This window comes from Populus alba, chromosome 11 (assembly GCF_005239225.2).
Source record: "Populus alba chromosome 11, ASM523922v2, whole genome shotgun sequence".
NCBI classification, from domain to species: Eukaryota; Viridiplantae; Streptophyta; class Magnoliopsida; order Malpighiales; family Salicaceae; genus Populus; species Populus alba.
In genome coordinates, this window is record NC_133294.1 from 4521994 (window position 1) to 4542815 (window position 20822).

At 33.4% G+C, this 20822-nt stretch overlaps 2 protein-coding genes across 3 annotated transcripts; both read right to left on the minus strand.

The window, feature by feature from the left end:
• Positions 1–1854: 1854 nt before the first annotated feature.
• Positions 1855–4894, minus strand: LOC118039678 (uncharacterized). The gene is made up of 2 exons (XM_035046443.2): positions 3421–4894; positions 1855–2396 (listed from the first exon to the last, which is right to left on the minus strand). The coding sequence occupies exons 1-2, from the start codon at positions 4822–4824 to the stop codon at positions 2010–2012; spliced, it is 1791 nt and encodes a 596-aa protein (XP_034902334.1). The 5' UTR covers positions 4825–4894; the 3' UTR covers positions 1855–2009.
• A 9345-nt stretch (positions 4895–14239) lies between these two features.
• Positions 14240–16618, minus strand: LOC118039679 (autophagy-related protein 8B). Of its 2 annotated transcripts, none has more exons than XM_035046444.2 (6): positions 16422–16618; positions 16198–16269; positions 15356–15411; positions 15211–15263; positions 14618–14736; positions 14240–14541 (listed from the first exon to the last, which is right to left on the minus strand). In XM_035046444.2, the coding sequence occupies exons 2-6, from the start codon at positions 16232–16234 to the stop codon at positions 14447–14449; spliced, it is 360 nt and encodes a 119-aa protein (XP_034902335.1). In that variant the 5' UTR covers positions 16235–16269; positions 16422–16618; the 3' UTR covers positions 14240–14446. The 2 variants fall into 2 exon arrangements, with proteins under 2 accessions (XP_034902335.1, XP_073268559.1); XM_073412458.1 differs by having other exon boundaries at positions 16513–16593.
• Between the last annotated feature and the right edge of the window lie 4204 nt (positions 16619–20822).

The window sequence follows — 20822 nt, forward strand, 5'->3', positions numbered from 1 at the left end:
AGGATGCAGGTTTGCTGGGAGCAGCTCCCATCAATACTCCTATGGAACGCAACCTAAAATTGTCTGACAAAAGTGAGTTACTCAAAAATCCAGAGCGATATAGGCGATTGGTTGGGAGGTTGATATACCTCACGGTTTCAAGGCCAGATATTACATATTCTGTTCACATATTAAGCAGGTTTATGCACCAACCCCGAAAGGATCATTGGGAAGCAGCTTTACGGGTGGTGAGATATCTGAAATCTGCGTCTGGTCAAGGCCTCTTCTTCTCCGCAACCAGTGATCTCAGACTGCGAGCTTACTCTGATTCTGATTGGGCAGGATGCCCACTTACGAGAAGATCGACCACATGATACTGCGTATTCCTAGGTCCCTCACTGATTTCATGGCGATCAAAACGACAAAAGACAGTGTCTCTATCTTCGGCTGAAGCAGAATATCGTGCTATGACAGGAGCTTGTTGCGAATTAACGTGGCTTCGTTGCTTACTTAAAGATTTGGGTGTGTTGCATCAACAATCAACATTATTGTATTGTGATAATAAGGCCGCGATACACATTGCATCGAATCCTATTTTTCATGAACGGACGAGACATATAGAAATGGACTGTCATTTTATAAGGGATAAGATTCAAGATGGTTCTGTAGAAACAAGATTTGTGAGTTCTGAAAATTAGCTAGCCGACATTTTGACTAAGCCATTGGGAAAGGAATTCTTCATTCCTATGGTCCGCAAGTTGGGATTGCAAGACATCCACTCTCCAACTTGAGGGGGAGTGTTGGAAGGTTAATCTGCTGCAATATGTTTAACAGTTATTGTTCATGTATTTGTTTCCTTTTATGATTCATTGAATGTAAATCAAATCCCTTAGAATTCTGCATTATTGTAGCATTGAATAGCTTTATTATTTTAACAGTTACTCATGTAATCATCTGTATATATTTCTCTCCAAAGGTTCAATAAAATATAACTTTGCAGATTCAATCTCTTCTTATTCGATTTACAATTAATACCCTGCTTTGACAGGGGAGCACACTGAAACAAATACTGCGGAGGTTTTGGCACTCACATTACATTGTTAGCTTTGCTGTTCCATTTAGTGACTCGGTGATTCGGAGCTTGACATGGTCAGATTTCATTTTAAACCGATTTTATATTAAGTTAGTCAAACTCTAGTAGCATAGTATAATTTATACTTCACCTGGTTAATCCGGTCAAAACTATAAATATTATTTTAAATAAAATAATTAATATAAATTGATTTAATGATCCGTACATGGACTCGACAATCTAGTAATCTAAACTCAAGAACACATAAATCTCCGCAACCATAACTGTGGTTACAAACCTGGGATTGCCTATGCATGGGTACAACATTGAGTTGCTGTAAAAAGAATAAAGAGATAGTTGTTTCTCAGCAGTAATAATGGCTCCTGCCATTTCTGAACAGGCTCAACATGCCCCATTACCTTTTTTTTTTTTTGGCAAATCAAGCAAGTGCTATTGCTTTCATGTTTACTGCTGTTAATTATGATTGTCGTGATGTAAGAACGTCCCACTGTTTTTCGACCCTCATCGTCGAATTCCCGCCACCTTTTAAGTGAATTTCATGGATATTCTAGTATGAGCGGAAAACAGAAAACTAAAAAAAATTGAAGCCAACTAGCATCTCTTACAGGTCGGCCTTTGCTCAAGGTCATGAAATTGATGGTAAAACAACATGATCTAATTCAAAAAAGCAATGAAAATCAACAAGATTTGGGACAAAAACCTAAACTTGTAGTAATTAATTAGTTAATCTTCTAATCATAATGCTGTCAAAAACTGTCATAAACCACACATCAAAGGCTCAATATGATTAAATAGAATGGAGATATCTACATTATATATATTTGCAAGTTCAAAGATCCACGGAAGTAATTAATTAATCACAACCAACCAATCTCCTAACTCGATCCTTTTGCCCTAATTAAATCCCTCATTTGCCTTTGCCCTATAGTAGCCATCTTTACTTGGATTTCCTTGTGGACTTGGATTTCTTCATTTTGGTCGACTTCTGATCATCAACGCTTGTCCATGTGTATCCACTTGGTATGGCAAAAGGGTCACTTTGTAGCTGCTGCTGCCCCCATACTGAAGAACTATGCCGGTGCTGCTTGCTCGCCGATTGGCTGCTGCTTCGCTGTAACCATGTGGTCGACGACGTTGAGGAGGACGATGACAATGATGGATAATGTTTGTCTGATTCATCTGATGATCCTACTCTACTTCCTTCATGACCACCCAAAAGTCTTGGACTAGAAAGTGGAGTGTAGAATTGTTCAACAGGTGGTAGCTCGACAAACTTAGTGAACGTTATCACCACCCTCACCGTTGGGACCACCGGAATCGCCACCTGCATCCACCAAAACACCAACCACCATCACCATCGTTAACACATTTATAATCCACCAAATCAAATCAATAAAACTTGTTCCCCATCAAGCCCTTGATCTTGCCATGTCAGACGTGGCAGAATCAGGGCGGTACTATTGTTTTTTAGTCAAGAAAAGAAATCAGAGCAGAGGAGATACAGAAGGGAGCAAACATGGGGTACCCTTTGGCCTCCGCTCCATTCCCTGCTTCCCAAGAAAAGGAAAACATCGGATCTTTTGGGTCCCATACACCATCATCGTCGATCAGGTCAAAAACTGATCACAGTATCCCACGTCACGTCACGTCACCGACCATTAAAAGCCCCCAACCCCACCTTACATTCCTCACTAAAGTTTCTTCTCCACTAATCGCACACATCACCCCTTTTCTTCTCCCTAGCTTGTATCAAAAACACAAAATGGGTCCCACGAATCCCATGTCGGGTCCGACTTGGAACCGGTACTATACTCAACCCCTAACCAGATTCGAAAATATAAAAAATAATAATTTAGAATTGAATATCTAACTTTAAAATCAATTTAGAATTAACCTAGTATTATCAATCAATAATGACCAGAGTAAAAAAACATAAGTCAACAAGTCTCTATAGGTTTGAACTACAGCCCCACACAGAAATCAATAGAACAACAAGGCAGCCTATCTCCAGAGTTGATGCACAAGTTCATTGATCGTTTTGATAATATAATTTGAAACATATGATTATCATTGAATTACCAAATTAATCCTTTTCCAAGTTTATTTAATCTCACACATCAGAAGTCAAATGAATAAAAAAGAAAAACACAAAACGAAAGACCCCTCTTGCATGATGGGTCCACAAATCTCCGTGGCTTTGAACCACAGCACTGCACGGAAGTCTAACAGAAATTTAAATACCAGTGAAACGACAGAATATAACAGTAAAAAAGAACCCAAAACGACACACAAAACACTAATCCAAAAATCACAACCTAAATACGCAATTAACTAACTAATTAATTTACCTTAACCGGAAACGTTCCCGCCGGAAACTTTGTAGTCAGCAGGTCACGCATCCTCCTAACGGCTTTCACTTTATTCGCCAAAATATCAAGTAACGGCAATAACTCCTCAATCTTTAACGGAAACTGTTCCGTTAGCCAAACTGACGGCTTCAAACTCTTCACATACTCTTTCTCCTTCACCTTTTCCGGCACCGCCACCACTCTCCTCCTCTCCGTTTTCGTAGACGACGGATAAATATCTACACTCTTCCTCCCTACACTCACAAACTCCCTCTCCTCCCTCACAAAACTACTGTGCCTCCTTTTACTCTCATTTCCATTGTTAAACTCGAAATTGAGAAAGCTAGGATTTTCAGCTACTAAGAAGCCGTCATCATCTTCGTCAAGCTCTAATGGTAAGATCTGTTCGCTTCCTGCGACGTCGCTTTCGATTACTTTCCGAGATCGGAAGCTAAAAACGACGTTGTTCAATTCGTAAACTTTAGCTTTCCATTCGCCAACAGATTCTGTTTTCTCTTGGCGTCTCCAGTTCGTTCGGCTTATTAATTCGGCTTTAGTGACATCCATGCCGGGACGGTAAACGCTAGTTTGGGAGCAGAATCCGGCGATGTCGGACTCGCTCATCGCCGCTCCGGCGGATTCGAATGCGTCAAAGATTTTACGTTCATCGTGGTTGAGAACTAAGAGAGAACCAGGAGGAATGGAGTGAGCTTGGTCGCCGTCGCCGAGGAAGAGGAAGCTTTGATCGGCGCGCTGGATTTTCAAGCCGTCGAATCCAGCTAAGGTAGTATCGGCACGGAGATTAGCATCACGTTTCCAAATCTTGTACGTGTCAGATGGAGCGAGTTTGTTCACGAAAGGAATGACTGAGCTTTCAAAGTGGAAGGAGATTTCCATGTAGAAGTCACGCATACGGCGGAGCACGGCAGTGAGGCGAGGCAAGCGGCGGCGCCACTTGGACCAGGCGGAGCGGTGGTGGAGGCGGAGGAGAATGAGAGCGATTTCTGAGTACCTGCGACATAATGCCTCCTGGAGAGGGTTCCAACCAGCGGAATTCTGCAATGACACGTCAGCGCCAGCAGCTGCTAGGGATTTGGCGGCGAAGAGGTCGTTTAAGCGGACAGCGAGGTGGAGAGGCGTTTCTCGGTAAGGGACATCACGGCGGTCGACGAGAGAGGAGATTTTGTCTGCGAGTTGCTCTTGATTCAGTGAGTTTGACTCGGTGTGGATTTTGGTGGGATCAGTGAGTTTGGGGAGAGTGGAGAGGAGGCGGGTGAGGGTTGTGTGGTCGCCCAGTATGACGGCGTAGTGGACTGGACTGTGAGAGTAGGATTCGGGTTTTATTGAAGGAGACGGTGTCGTTGCTGAGGAGGAGGACGACGACGTTGAAGAGGATCTAGACATCGTCTAGTTTTGGTCTTGTTAGAGAGAAAAGTGATGAGAGAAGGAGAGGGAAGTAGACAGCATGTGTCTGTGTTCTGTCTTCTTTTTGACTGGTGAAAGAATGTTATGGAGGCAAGGAGAAGGATTGTGGGCAGGGTAGAATTGTCTCTTACTCAATTAATAAAAAACAAAAAACAAAAAAGAATTTCAAATTGGATGGAAAATTAAATTTATATATTATGAGGAGGGAATTTGAGGTGTTGTTTTCATTTAATTTGTATTTATTGAAATTAAATCTAATCACAAGTTAGTAAATTACTTATATTTTGAAATTAAATTTAAATTCATTATTATATTATATTTTTGAATGTTTCTTTTCTGATATTTTCGTTGTTTGCTAAAAAACTTTATTGTATTGATGCTATAAAAAAAAAGGAACAAAATTTCTCCTAATCGTACCCGAACAACTTGGCCACACAGAGCACAAGATATTTTAGAAAGAGTGTGGTATGGTTTTATTGGAGGCAGTGTAAAAGAGAGGAGAGGGAAGATGCACGGAATCTTGTCCTTGGCTCGACTTTTCTTGATGCTCTCTTGCATACGCCGGAGACAGACAACAGACAGCAGGGAGCTGGAAGAGGAAGGAGCCTGTGGATGTTTTCTTTCCCTGTCAGTAATGGTTTTTCTTCCCCCTTTTTTTTTTTTTTTTTTTTGTTTCTTTTTTTCAAATAAGAGGGACTGATTTTTGACCGAATGACTGAGCTTTTGAAATTATGATCTAATGATAAAAGATGCCCCTTTTTCACAACATTTGAAACTCTCCGTTGCTTTCCCTTTTCTTTTTTTAATTTTTTTTTTCTGTAGCCTTGTGATAATTTAGGGGGGAAATATGAATATTATTGTTTTGAGGAAGAATATGAATATTTTTTTCTTTTCCTTCTTATTCACCTATAAACTACACCGATAATAGTCTCTAAAGGCAAGCATATGAAAGATGAGCAAGACAATGAAGGAGGCAAAGAGAGAAAAGGATGAGGTTTTGTAAATGATCACTTAATTTGATAATTAAGTGTGTGTTTGTTAACGTGGCCACACTGATCGTGGCGTTAATTAAACGAACTGTTAATTAAAATGACTAATCTTGAGATGAGGACAGCAAGTGAACAACTCTTAAGGCTTAAACTACTCTTGATTTGAAGCATGTCAAGATTATGTTGTGCCTGAAATGATTAAAAAAGAAGGGAGTCTCTAAGCATTCCTTAATTTGTCGTGACCATAAGCAATTAACCAACGACAGTGGAGCCTGTCTGCACTAACCTACACCAAAATCTCAACGGATTTCACTCCCTTTCATGCCTTACCATACACTGCAAGGAAAACCAGAGCCAGCTATCTGCCATTTTTGCCTTTTAAGTTTCCGATCTCTTCTTGGGCCCTTCTTGCTACTTTCTTCGTACAATTTGGTTGATTTGGACCCAGTTCTACAGTCATGAATTCTACACACATTATACGTAAATGCATGTATTCTACCAATAAAATCAATACAGGAAGGACAACAAGCATATATATATTCAACAAGATTGAGACTTTAATTCGATCGGGAGCATTTAGCTCTCTACTGGTAAGCTATTTGTGAGAAAGCTCTCTTTTTTTAATCAGAATTAAGCCCTTCGGGAACTTAGCTAAGTATATTTATTAAAACAAAAACTTTTTTTAAAAAATAATAATACAAATATTAGATTTGATATACAGGTCAGGTGACTCCTGATAAGTGTTGATAAACCCCATATAAATAGCCTTGTCTCTAGTCTCTGCAATTTTATTAGTTGTGTGACTGATGAGCAAAGCCAACAGTTAGAAAGACCATCAAGGGCAGAAAAAAGAGGATTGAGGATGAGTTGTCATTCTGTAATTGGGCACTCTATCACTAATCCAGTTGACTATAATTTCCAGATGGGGACAGTCATTGGACAATCTTCTTATCTTATTAAAATAATTCCAAATTAAAAATAAAAATAGCTGACTGTTTAGAAGTTTTTCAGGTAAACTCGAGAAAGCTGATGAAAAAATGATTAGCAGGGTAAGTAAAAACGATGAGTCTCTAAGCATTTAATCTCCCCTTGTCGTGACCGTAAGCAGCGCCAGAAACCCACAAGAGTGGAACATGTCTCCATTAGCTTAGACCAAACCCTAATTGATTTCACTTTCTTCCATGCCATGCGCACACTGTAAGGGGAACCAGATTACTGGCCCTTTTTTGCATTTAAGGGAGGTTTATATTTCACGCAAAATAATTTTCTATCCCTAAAATTATTTTTTTATTTAATTTATACTGCTTGTGGGATTTTTTTTGTATGAAATAAATATTATTTAAAAAAAAAAACAATACACATGAGACTAAGATAGCAAATGTATACCTAATGTTTTTAAGCTTAACAATAAAAGAGGTTTTTTATTTTATTTTAAGTTAAATAAAATAAAAAAATGGATCATTGAATAACAAATGATGAAGATTTTTGTTTTTAATTTGAGGGACTGAAAATGTGTTAAACAACATAAAAAAAAAAAAAAAAAAAAAAGAAGTTAAGGTGTAAAATGCCAGGAAAAATATAAAAAATAGAAAAAACACAATAAAACAGAACAATTCATGCTCTCGGTCTGCGTGCCTAGCTCATCATAAAGAAACTTCACCTCTTTTAAGACATTTTTTATATATTAATTTTAACGGGTGAAAAACATTCAATTTTTAATTTTTCTCATCAAATTTAATATTTTTTATTAATAGGATGTTTATCACTAAAAGATACACTGTAAAAAAATTTTTATCTTTTATATTCGATCTTTCTTAATTAGTTTTTAGTAATTTCTTAAACGTTTTAGTATACTCTTTGCATTGATATATTTTTTATATATTTTTTATATTTTTTATTTTCTGTTTATATAAGATCCCAAAAATAAATAATAACAATATTAATATATATTTAGTTAAAATTATTATGGGATAAATTTTTATATGTAAAATAAATGAAAACAGAGTCTCCATGAATAAGAAGGATATTTTAGTTTCTACAAAATAAAGGATTGTAACGTAATTATATGTGGGGCTTATTGCAAAAAGCATAAGCTATTTGACTAACAGTTTTTTTTCTATGATTGGATAGGAAACAGAAATTACAACATAAATGGTGTCTTAATCATTATAGCCAACAATCAAAATTACTGTAAAGGATTTTATCAAATATTTAACTCGTATCATAGTTTTTTGTATTATTAAATGATGAAAATGATGATATATTTGTTCTATTTGTATTATAAATAAAATATATTTTGTAAAAAATAAAGTATGTTGTTTGTTAAATAACTTAAAGTCACCTTAATTAACTCTTATTTGAATTCATTTATGGATATTAAAAAAATGAAGCAATTAATATAGTGAGTTGTTAGAATCATGTTCTTACAAATAAATAGAAAAAAATTAATTAAGAGTGCCACATAAACAAAATGACTTATCATATCAATCTTGAGAAATTTAAATGATTTAGAAGAACCAAAATATTATTTAAAATAAAAAACAAACATCATATCGATTTTAATACATTATTATTTTACCCGTGTAGCTTAATTTTAATGAACATTGTATCGAGTGATATGATAATCTTATAGCCATAGTTTTTCTCAAGTATTCACAATAGAGACGACGACAACAAGTTTTCTCTCTCTCTCTAAAGATAATGAGATGACTTAAATTAGGGATAATTAAATAAGAATACCATTAATCATAGCATAAATACAAAAAATATTTATTCAAAACTTCACACGTCTAGAAGGAAAGCCAAGAAGAAAATTCTTAGCGATTTACAAATAAAAGTAAAGGGATTGTTCATTTGCACAGAATGCGAAGAAGAGCTCCATTAGTGATGTTCTTCATGACTCGATCTCCTTCACAAGATCATGTGTAGCACCATAGAACTTTTTCTCATGAAAGTTGAGCTCCTCAACAAGATCGTCCCATCAATCCTTGCTCTCATTTTCTCTGAACTTATCCTTCACCATTTGATATTATCTTCATCGATCAGTGTGCTTGTTTGATATTGTGTTTGAGTTTAGAAAAATCGCCTGCGCTCGCACAAACACATATTTGTAACATAAATACTTTTGAAAACTATGAATTTGAGTGTCAACTGAAGCTGCATTTGTAGTGTTTTCACCTGGAGGTAAGCCTCTTTTCCTTTGATCATCCTTTCTATTAAATCTATACCAAGAAAGTGATTAGAAATGGATTTAACAGAAGGATCAACAAAGGAAAAGAGGCTTACTTCCGGTGAAAACACTACAAAGACAACTTGAGTCCCGATTAGAACAACGAGCTTATTGACCTTTTTATAGGTTCCAAACCAAAGGCTAGAAAGTTTTACAAGGTAGGTAAATCTCTACAAATCACTTAATTCTAAAGTAATAATTACATATTTTAAGAGTCTCTTTAATTATATTCTTAATTTACAAGGTGAGAATCTAAGTCTCTTAATAAAAAAGCTAAAATAATAAATCATATACACACTTTTATATAATTTGCTAGATTTTTATATGATAATTTTAGTATAAAAATCATAAAAGTAGAAAGCAAAATCCTATTCTTTGAAAAACGTCATTGATACAAGTAGGAAGCAAATCCCTATCCTATAAGAAAGTAAATCAAAACTAATATAAAAGTTCTTGAGAAATTTTTATGAATAAAAACGATAAGAAATTCTTGTACTAATTATTATAAATATATGATCTTTGACATTTAACTAGAAATTGGTCCTCATATTGTAAAAACTGTTACAAATACAAGTAATTTTTTTATAAAATAATTATTGAACTGAGAGAATCTTAATGTTTTATAAAATGTTTCCACTAGATCATTATATAATTAAATAGAAGTGCATGGATAATAATGATAATAATAATAATAATAATAATAATAAAGGCTTACATCTAGTAGCAACTTAATCATCATAGCCAATAGCCAAAATTATTGTAAAAGTTTTTGTTAATTTCTTTTTGTATACTAATTTTTGTCTTAATTTTTCTTATTATTATGTTATGGAGATGCTCTTTAACATCATCCAAGAACTAAAGACAAATTAAATGGTACAAGAACAATCCATTTATAGGAGATCGATTATACAAAATAATAAGTGATGATAACAAGGAGAAGCATTTCTTGAACACATAAAAAGAGAAGATTAGTACGAAGTGCTCCCACCTAAGAGTCTCGTGACCATGATATGTTCAAGGTGGATTAAAGTTATGGCATGGTAGGCTCAATGAGAAATGTTAAAAATCTCAATAGATTAATTGAAGCACAAAATAAATAAAAATAGATAAATAAGAAATTGACATAATCTATAATTACAACTAGTTTACAAGATCACACTATGCTTTCAACTCAAATCAAAGATTTTTTGAACATAAAAAATGTTCAAGTTATAAGAAATTATTGATATTGTTATTAAACTCAGTTTAAAGAGTGAACCTCGAAAACTCTCCACCTAACTTTTTAAACTCAGTTTCAAATTAAATCATGTAAAAGTTATTCACAATGTGATCTAGTCAATTTAACTGATTCCAAAAACAACTTGAATAATTGATAAAAAAATATAATTTGGTTTTAAAAGAAAATAATTCAAGATAATATTTAATTTTTAATATTGAGATACAATATATTAGATATTCAAGTGATGGACAATTGGATTTGAAAACCTTGTTTTTTTTAAATTTTGTTTTATTTAATTATACAATAACAATAATAATGTTCATAAAATTAAGTACAAATAAAAAATCAAGATATTTTATCTAAAACTATGATAATTTTATATAAAAAAAAATCAAAATAATAAATTCAAAATGAAGTAAATCTTGAAGGAAAAAATTAAGAAAAAAAGGAATAAAAAAAAAGAGAGGAAAGAAATGAAAAAAAAAAAAAAAAAAAGGTGAGAGAGAGAGAGAAACAGCACGTCTTCTTACAGTGAAGGAGGCCAAATTTTTTTAGATGTATATGTGAGTTCCCATTTCCCAATTATATCCCGTCAAGAATTAACAAGGTTAAACATGATAAAATGAGCACACAAGTCTAAATAGAATGGAAAAACACCAACATGTAATTATGTATTAATGCATGTAGGTGTATGAATGCATGTTTAATTATGTGCTGCATATATTTTGCTTTTAGAATTATAATTGTCAAACTTGATCTAGAGATTAACTAGAAAAAAAAAATCAAGTTTTCAGGTGAATTTGGATTAATTATTTTTATTAAAAATAATATTATTTCATTCTTTTTATTAAGAAAAAAACTTTGGATTTTGACACACTCGAGTTTAGACTAAATTTAATCAGGTATATATGAACTTGATTTTATCACATCAATACATTTTCTTATTCAACTATAAACTTGGCTCCGAGATTTAAATTGTAAGTTTTTCATATTAACCTTGTATATTACATCAGGATTATAACAAATATAAGTAAAAGCCAATGGGAAGTGACATGGAACAACTATAAGTAAAAGCCAATGGGAAGTGACATGGAATGCATGAACTTAGCATTTAAAATTTGCAAGTGGACATAACTGGATCGAAGTCTAGAAAGAAAGAGCATTAAAATGTAATGGTGATTGGATGCCAAAGATAGGAAAGAAAAAGTTAAGTTGGGAAGTCTCTTTTTTAAAGCATAGAAATGGAGTTAAAGACAGCCTATCAAGAGGCGGCTTTCTTCTTTTTCATTAGCTTAAAGGCTCTTGAGCCCTTAATCATTTTCCATCAACTCTTCCATCAAGGTTCTCTATCTCTCACCAAAGCTTATCACCACAAGGTAAACCCTACTCTTTCTCTTTCACCCACCTAATTATATGCAATATCTTCATCTTCTCTTCGATTGTGTTTTGTTTTTAAAATTGAATTAAGATGTTCATGGTTTGGATCTGTTCCTTAGCCTCCATAAAATGACAAAATTAAGTTTAGGTCCCCTCCATGCATTTGAATATGATCTTTAAACGCTACATATTAATGAAAAATGGCTTTTCTCAATGCTTCCCTTGAAATTCTTGCAAATGTGACCAGTTCTGTTGATCCTTCACTTATCCTGTTCTTATGGGCTATTTGGATCTGTGCTTTCCTTTCGATGCATGCAATATAGGCTACTAATCAATGGCTTTGCTCTTGTATTCTTGGATTTATTGAAGGAAAAGAAGAAACAATGGCGAGTGAGGCCCCAAGCTGGGCAGATCAATGGGGTGCAGGAGGTATTGGTTCAATGGAAGATGACAATTACACTGGGACCAAGCAACATACCAGCAACAAGAAGAAGGAAGATGCCAAAGGGGGATTAAACAAAGCCAAAGCAGCTGCTGTGTCTGGAGCTCAAAAGCTCAAAAGTGGAGCATCCAACAGCTTCAAATGGGTTAGAAGTAAATGCCAGAAAAAATAATCTTCTGAAAGACATGTAAAGAAATTGGCCTCATCTTATACTTGCAACAGCAGATGAATATTTCCGGCAGATTATGTTTTGGGCTGCTATTAATCCTTCCCTTGTCTTCTCTCTTTTGTTTTTTGCATGTTTATCAGTCTAAGAGGTTGTTAGAAAGCTTGCTGGGTCACAAAATAAACAGGATCAGCACCCAAAGCAAGCAACGTTTTGCATTCCATACAAGTATCTGATGTGTTTCCCCCATTGCAGCATCCAAAAAACTTAACACACACCATGAAACCAACCACTACTTTTGGAAAACTATGGTAATTACAATTGCAATAGTTTTTTTTTTTTTGGAAACACTATTCACACTGCAATGGATTGTGATAGTGCCACATGTTTTTTTTTTCTTTTTCTTTTTTTCATCACTAGAGTTTATTTGGCTATTTGAATTCATCATTTTAAATTGGCTTAAATTCAAATTGGATTTGAGAGTTTGATTTAATTGACGCCATAGGGTTCTCATGATTTAAAAAGAAAAAAAAAACGCTACATTATGCTCAATTTTAAAATAATTAAATTAAATTTTATTAATAATAAGAATCAAAATTGAATGATAGAAAAATATCTAGCCTTTTTTTCTTGAAAGAATAGAGAATTAACTTGCAAGGGCAAAGAAAATATCAACCCCATTTATCTTTTCAGTTTTTTTTTTTTTTTCAATTTGATCTTTTAACATTGAATTTATTTGAGTTTTGAGCTTAATGATGTTTCTTGAATATTGTCTAGATATGGGGGATCTTGCAATGTTAAGGAAGACTTTTAATGTTATTGATGCCATTTCACAAAATAAACATCAATTTTATTAATTTAAAACAATTAAAACTTGAGAAATAAAAAATAAATTTAAAACAATTACACAGTGACAAAAATGATTGGCACATGCATTGTGTATGAAGAAAGATGTCATTGCGATCAAATGGGGCATGCCCCATCTTATCGTTGTCAGAATGTTGCCTTTCTTAGTGGTGTTGGATGCATCTCAGCAAGCCCTAATAGTTGATGCGACATGTGTATAGAGTGGTCAAGCGTGGAGGTTCATTTTCCTTTTTCTTTTTTCCATTCTCTTCTCTTTTTTTTTCTCTCTCTCCTCGCTTTGATTTTCAAGCAAATTCTATAAAAATACCAAGGTGTCTTCAATTTTATTTTTATATTAAATTTAGTTTTGATTCTTTTTATTGTTATTTTTTTATTTTTATATATTTTTTTAATTAGATTTTATTTTTAATTTCAACCCTTCTCATTAGGTTGATTGTTAATTAGACTTTTTTTTTTTTTTTTCAGTTTGTCTTTTATGAACTAATCATAGAGTCATAACCCAAGTCATAAATTTAAAAAGTTACCTTGGTTACCTTGCTTTTTTTAGGTCCTTGTTTTATTTTATTTTTTTGTCTAATTTTATCTTTTATTATTACGAGATTGATCTTAATTTTTTTTCATTTTTCTTTTTATAAAATTATCATATTGACAATTCCTTTTTTTTAATTGATTTTTTTTAAATTAATATTTTTTAATTTCATGTGCTAGTTTGAAAATTAAATTTTATAATTTTTTTGAATTGTTTTTTTATAAAATTACTCCATTCTAACAAGCTATGCTAGTTAAACAGATTGACATTTTTTTTTTTTTTTTTCATTTCATCTTTTTATATTTATTTTTATTTGACTTGAAAGCTTTGATTATATTTTTTTTTTCCTCTACGAGGTTATCCTCTTCTGGAGGTAACTTGATAGCATGATGATTTGAACACCATGTTTATAAGTTGTTCAGCACCTGTTATTGCTTCGAGGGGAATCAAGAACAAGTTTCACTTTGTATCCTCGAACACCAAGCATAAGATCAAAAAATCTCGAAAAAAGATATGCTTCCAAAGCAACTAGCACAAAAAAACAAGAAAACATAAAGCAAAGTGGAAAAGCAGCACTAACAAATCGAAGCTTTTCATCCATTCAATTTTCATTATATGTGCAATGATGCCATGCCATCCATTCCATTTCATTTCATAGATCAAATAACTTCCATTGTCCACCCAATGGCATGACTCAAAACTAAAGATGAAAAGCCAGAGCTTATGTTGAATACTAATAATATACATCTTCCAGGATTCATTTACACAAATTGACGACACAATCTAGTGAAATCCAAAGGTATTCTCCCCGCTGTATGTCATGTAAAGAAAACCATCTTCATCCTTGTTTTCCTCGTAGAGTACAGACATCAATGTAGCTGCAAAAAGGAAAGGAAAATTACCAACATAATTCACAGAAGGCTTCAAACTTGAATATTACAGAGTACTACTCACCGGTGGGAGGCAGAGTGTTCTTTACAAAGACAAATATAGCCTTTTCAGGACTGAGCTTGATCCTTTTTCGGACAACATAAACAAACTGACCCACAGTTAAATCAGCTGGCACCAGATATCTGAATTTACAACAACAGAGAGGTAATTAGAACCGAGAGGAGTATGGAGTAAAAAATGAAATCTTCTTTCTGGTCTACAGAACTTCAGTAAGCAGTGTATCATTAATGCTGCTAAATACTCAAAGCATACTTTCCTTTCAAAATCTGCACCCAGTTTTATCCGGTTGTGCTAACAAACCCCATCCTAGCTTCATGATCAGAGCCTTATTATTTTCCTTAGCTTTCCTAATACCTATACCGCTGATTTTTTTTGGGTTGACCTACCCTATCCCAATGCACCCCTGTCATTTTCATCAACGATTTCTAATTTTTATATGTACAGCATTCTATGGAAATGTGTGTTTCGACATCGTGTCTTCTTCAAGGATTGTTTTATCTAATAGGAGCTCCTTAAAGTAAGATACCATTGTTCTGCAACTTAAATTTGTAAGAAAATATGAAACTGAACAGAATATAAAAGAACATGGAGCTAACTTCTTCTTATCAATGTCAGGGACATCACTCCTTCCAGCCTTTTCCACAATCACCTGCACAGTGCACCACATGCCTGGTTAGAAGGGAATGTATTGCCAGAATTACTTGAATATAAAGAGTCTTCATAGCCAGATGATATTCTTACGGGTACTCTATCAGGATGTTTCTCTCTGATGCGAGAAGCTTCTGCTTGCCTCCTCTCTGAAGTAAGACCAAATTTTAGATGCAAGGAAGACGATTTTATATAGGATCTACATGTTAACAAGAAGGAAAAAGAAAAGGTGACATTCATTTTGTTGTTTTTAACAAATCCAACCAATTGATTACAATCACAGTCACAAAATTCAAATCTCATTATAAAGTTGATTTCTTCCATGTCATCAAAGAAAAGCATAGATGAGACAAAAGACAGAATACTTGGAAACAATGAAATTAGCGAAATTCCCTGACCACATTAGCACATTGCAAACTCATATGAGTCGCGTACCAAAATAAACACACATCTGAGCTCTTCATATCAAACTGTATTAAGTCCAACAGTTTCATTATGAAAATAAATACTCTTTTATACATCACACTGAAATGTCACCTAAGACAAAACCAGATTAAGACCCAGAATCTCTTTCCAAAAATAAGCCTATCTTATCTGCATATATCAAATTAAATACCTACCTAATAAGAAATCACAGCATGACCAAGCAAACAAGATCATCAAAACAGTAACTTGAAATTCAAACATCCCAAATTATTCACAATTCAAAACATAAAGAGCAAATTACTAAAAATAAGATCATCAAGCTTCTTTTTTTCCCTTCACAATTGCATTAATTCTAATTAACAATATCTTCCACAACTCCTCAAAAAACTCAAAAAAACACGAATTTCAAACTACTAAAATATATATTCAATAAAATTGATCAAAACAAAAATATGGGTCTTAACAATTCAATCAAAAAATAAACAAAACAACAAAAAAAAAATACTAACCCAAAGCATGATCAAGCTTGAATGAACTTTTAGCCATGGTGGTTGTATCAAGACTGGAACTTTTATAATTCACTGCAAATTTAAAACACCAAAACATCATTAAAATCCTCTCTTTCACTAAAACCCACAGAAAAGTTTCAATCTTTTTATCAAAAACAATAAAAAGTTTCAATCTTGTATAAAAAACAATGAACCCAGATGAAGTTTCAAACTTTACAACACACCTAACAGAGAAAAAAAACCAAAGATTAATTGAAGGTGGCTTGAGGTTTGATTGATCGATCTAAGTGAAGCTTAAGAAAAGACAACAAGAACCTTAAAGGGGTCAATATCGAAGAGAGAATGATTCGGTGTCTTTGTCTTAAAAGAGTGTTTTTATGTTTGTTTATATACATAAATTATGGGAGGAAGAGGTTGAGGACTTAAGGTAACTTGTTTGGGTTTTAATTTGAAGCCAACAAGAAACCTATTGGTTTGGTACAAGAAGTGTCTTAGGAAGATTGTATTGGATCACAAACAATACTTGGGTTGCCTGCTTGTCAAGAAAGAATTCTGGTTTGAGGCAGCAAGTGCATGTTAGTTGGGCTTGGTTTAGCCAACTAGGATCCTAAAGAATTTTATAGATCAACATGAGAATTTATTTTTGTATTACAATGTGTGTTTTTAAAGTTTTTTTATTTAAAAATATATTAAATTAATATTTTTATATATATATATATATATTTTTTTTGATATGCTAATACTAAAAATAATTTTTTTAAAATTATTATTTTAATGTATTTTCAATTAAAAAATATTTTTAAAAATTAATATGTATTACCAAACACATAATAAGTTAACAGGCCGGTAGATTAATTCAAGGGCTAATTCATAGAGTTGTTGCTATATATGACCCAAGAAAAATAAAAGTTAATGTTACTTATAACCTTTAACCTTTAGACTTACAAGGGTAAATTTATTCCTCCTTTGATATTTGGGATTTGAATTCAATTAAAGTACGGAAAGGGATAATTTCATGATTATGGTGATTGGGACATAAATGATATGCATAAGACTTCAGATTTAGTTTTAATGAAGATGTCTTAGCTATCAAAGTGAAAAAAAAAAAAAAAAAAAAACTTAATGTTATCCTTCAATACTTAGTTAGGTTATTGCACAAGGAAAAGAAAAGTGTATTTTAGTTTTCTTAGGGTTATGAGTGTTGAGTTATTTAATTTTTCTTCTAAAGCAAGGAAGAAGATAGCTTTCACATTCATATTTTTACTTTCTAGATTAAAGATTAGTTAAAAATAATATCAAGTTTATGTTCAATTCTACCAAACTCATCTCAATTTATTTTAAAAGTTGTAATTAGAGTTAGGTCAAATATTATTCCTTTCTCTGTTTCTAACATTATGAATTTACATGGTGCTTGATTATTTTTTTCTGGTCATGATTTCTTTTTATATTGATCCTTTTATATTAAATTAATTTAATATTGAGTTTGATTATTTGTCTTGATAAACTTGAGTTTGGATTTTTGAGGTGTCAAAAATACATTCCAACACTTGATGAGTGTTTGATTTTGCAATAAATTGAAGTAAGAGTTCAGGAAAATATTGTTCCTTCCATTGTATCTCCTCATCTAATGACATTATGGATTTATTTAGTGGAAGGATCAAATTGTAACTCAAAAAAAAAAAAGTTGACATTTTACGAGTTCACAAATGTTATTGTGTAAAAGAATAAAGTGAAGGGAACATTTTTTGATTTATTGTGAAGTTTGTTAAATTGTATAAAACAATGACAACATGTAAATGGATTTCAAAGAAAAACAATGATAGATGTCAAGAAAATATGATAGTTTTTTTTTTCTTTTCAATAAAGCACATGCATCATTTGAAATGTTACTTACAAATTTCCTCAACTATAAGCCAACAAAAAGTCCAATCTTTGCTCTCAAATTCAAACTTCTATGAAGTCCCACCCCTATATTCAATCACAGTTTTGGGCTGCTCAGGATGTGTCCATCAGATTGGGCAACAAATGCATAGCAAGCCCAATAAATCACATTTAATTTTACATCTACAAAGAATTTGGAGTTTTATAGGATTTGAAATAGGAATGTACATGATCTCAACTTGTCCATTGCTATAATCAATGTACCTAACAGCATTAAATATTGAATAGTATACAAACAAAAGCTTGGTCTAGTCTAGTACACTTCAACAGAAAATAAAGAAATGTGTGTAAACACTCCAAAATTTCATCTCAACACATACATTAGTATTCCAAGGCATTGGCATCTCCTACATCTCTTCTTCTCTCTTCATAAAGTCTCTATTCTAGTCCTGTTTTGAGGACAGACCAGATACCAAGAGATTTGTGGAAGTGGTCCATCTAGGTAACATAAAAAAAAGAGCATCTACTAACCCCTTCAAGCCTGCACAAATCTCTCACTCTTCTTTATTAGAGTTTCCCTCTAGCTCGTGGCTCCTTAATTGTGGTAAAAAATTGGAATATGGGTCAGTGTTATTCATCATCATCATCAACACACGGAGGACACTGTAGTGGAGATCATGCTCAGACATCTTCGAGCTTGAGGAAAAGAAGGGTGCTTATGGCTAGAGAACAAAGGTCTAGGTTCTACATAAAGAGGAGGTGCATCATTATGTTACTATGCTGGCAGAAATACGGCAAGTATTAATAACACTAAGCTCATTACATATCCGGCACCGCTATTACTCCTTGTCTCTTGATAGCATGGACAACTTTAAGGCTAGAAAACCACCATGAAGGTTGAGGAAACATCGAAGAAAACGGGGTTTTGCTCGTTTATCTTTTCTTTTGTATTCTACCAAGCTTAATTAAGGCATTTAACAATCAATATGGTCATGATTTTTTGGGTGGTTAATGTTGTGCTTTTCTTAATAATTAAGATCCTAAGTAGGGCATTGACTCTTAAGGATTAGACAAGTAGTCAGGAGATATTGTCAGTTAATAAGTCATTAGAAGAATGTTAGAGAGGATGAATTGATCATGATATACATACAGTAGGGTTTTGTGCACCAAGATGGAGATGAAATATGTTGCTGCAGGGTTTTCACGTGAAAACATTGATTAAAGTGGGGCTTGCTTAATTTTATTTCCTTACTGTAAGGGAAAGCTAGGAAAAGACAGCCATTAATTCACATCGGGAGAAGGACAGCAGATCTTAGACACGGCAATTTTTGGTGGGACTTGGGAGACAAGGACTAGATTTGGCTTGTGGGCTATGAACCTACTGCCTGTCCATGTAATACCATAAAGTTTAACCCCAAATTAATCCTGCTTGGATTTAACTGAATTGAATTTTATGGCTTATTTCATATGTGCATGTTATCAAGGAAATGTGGTGAAAAATGGTAAATTAAATCGGAGAAGATAATACAATTTTACTTGCATTTGACGTTTGATAGTGATGGGGCTGGATTTTGGCCTAAGGTAAGACGTCGTCTTCTTCATCAAAGATATCCATCCTCTTTCTTCTTTCTTCTTCTGTAAGCAGGATGATGATTAACAACGCATGTTAAATGTGAAATAAGATAAAAAAATAAATCTGCAGAGCACATAAATGAAAACAAATATCAAAAGTCACCGGAGCTGTGATATTGAGACATAGACAATATTAAGCACCAAAACTCCACGGACAGTCTAACTAGTTTAATTCTATCTCCCAAAACAACTACTGGTGAACCCCTAAAAACAACATTAGCTTAGACAACAAAACAAAGTTGGGATTTTGTGGCTATTGACTATACTTATGTTTCCATATTTGCATTATATATGGAACGGTGATCCTCACCTTCGTGATTTCCTTCTCCACTTCAATTATCAACAAGAACACCTCCAACACGAAGTGGGGGCTCAACACACACACTCACACACTAACGTATAAAAAGAATTTTAAAATTAAAAAAAACACACACTAACGTATAAAAAGAATTTTAAAATTAAAAAAACATATTATTTTAAAATACTTCTAAAATGTTTTAAAAAATAACTATTAAATTAAACATTTATTTTATATTATCGGGGAACAAGCTCGAAGCATTCAAATCTTTGTAGACCATGGGTTCTGACATTAGGAAGAAGTGAAATTAATGCATATCTAACGTTATGGGAATGCTGACTCTTCTCTAGGAGACCCCATGCTAGAAAAATCATCAGTCTCAAATGCTAGCTTCGGTTCATGCCCAACTGTAACTCCTTTTCACCTCTCGACTTTCGATCTAATCCAACAAATTGCTTTACCATCATTGGTTGAATGCTGATGAATTTATCATTTCATTGTAAGTGTGCCCATGCACGCTGTCATTTGAGTTTGAATCTTTGCAGAGGTTAAAGCTCTTAAGTGACGAGCACACGACTGCAGCACTGTTGATCTTTTTCATTTGAAAACACCAGTAGAGAGTGCAACTGCGCGCAGATACATCTGCATATCCAAATGGATTCTAAGAACACAAAATTTGTAATATATATATAGTAATCAAGAACTAAGTAGCTTGTTTAAGATCAAATTAGGTCGAAATTCATTTCAATTGCACAGTCTAACCGTTAGCAGCAAAAAGATGTGTGTAATCACTATACCAATATGCATCAAGCTT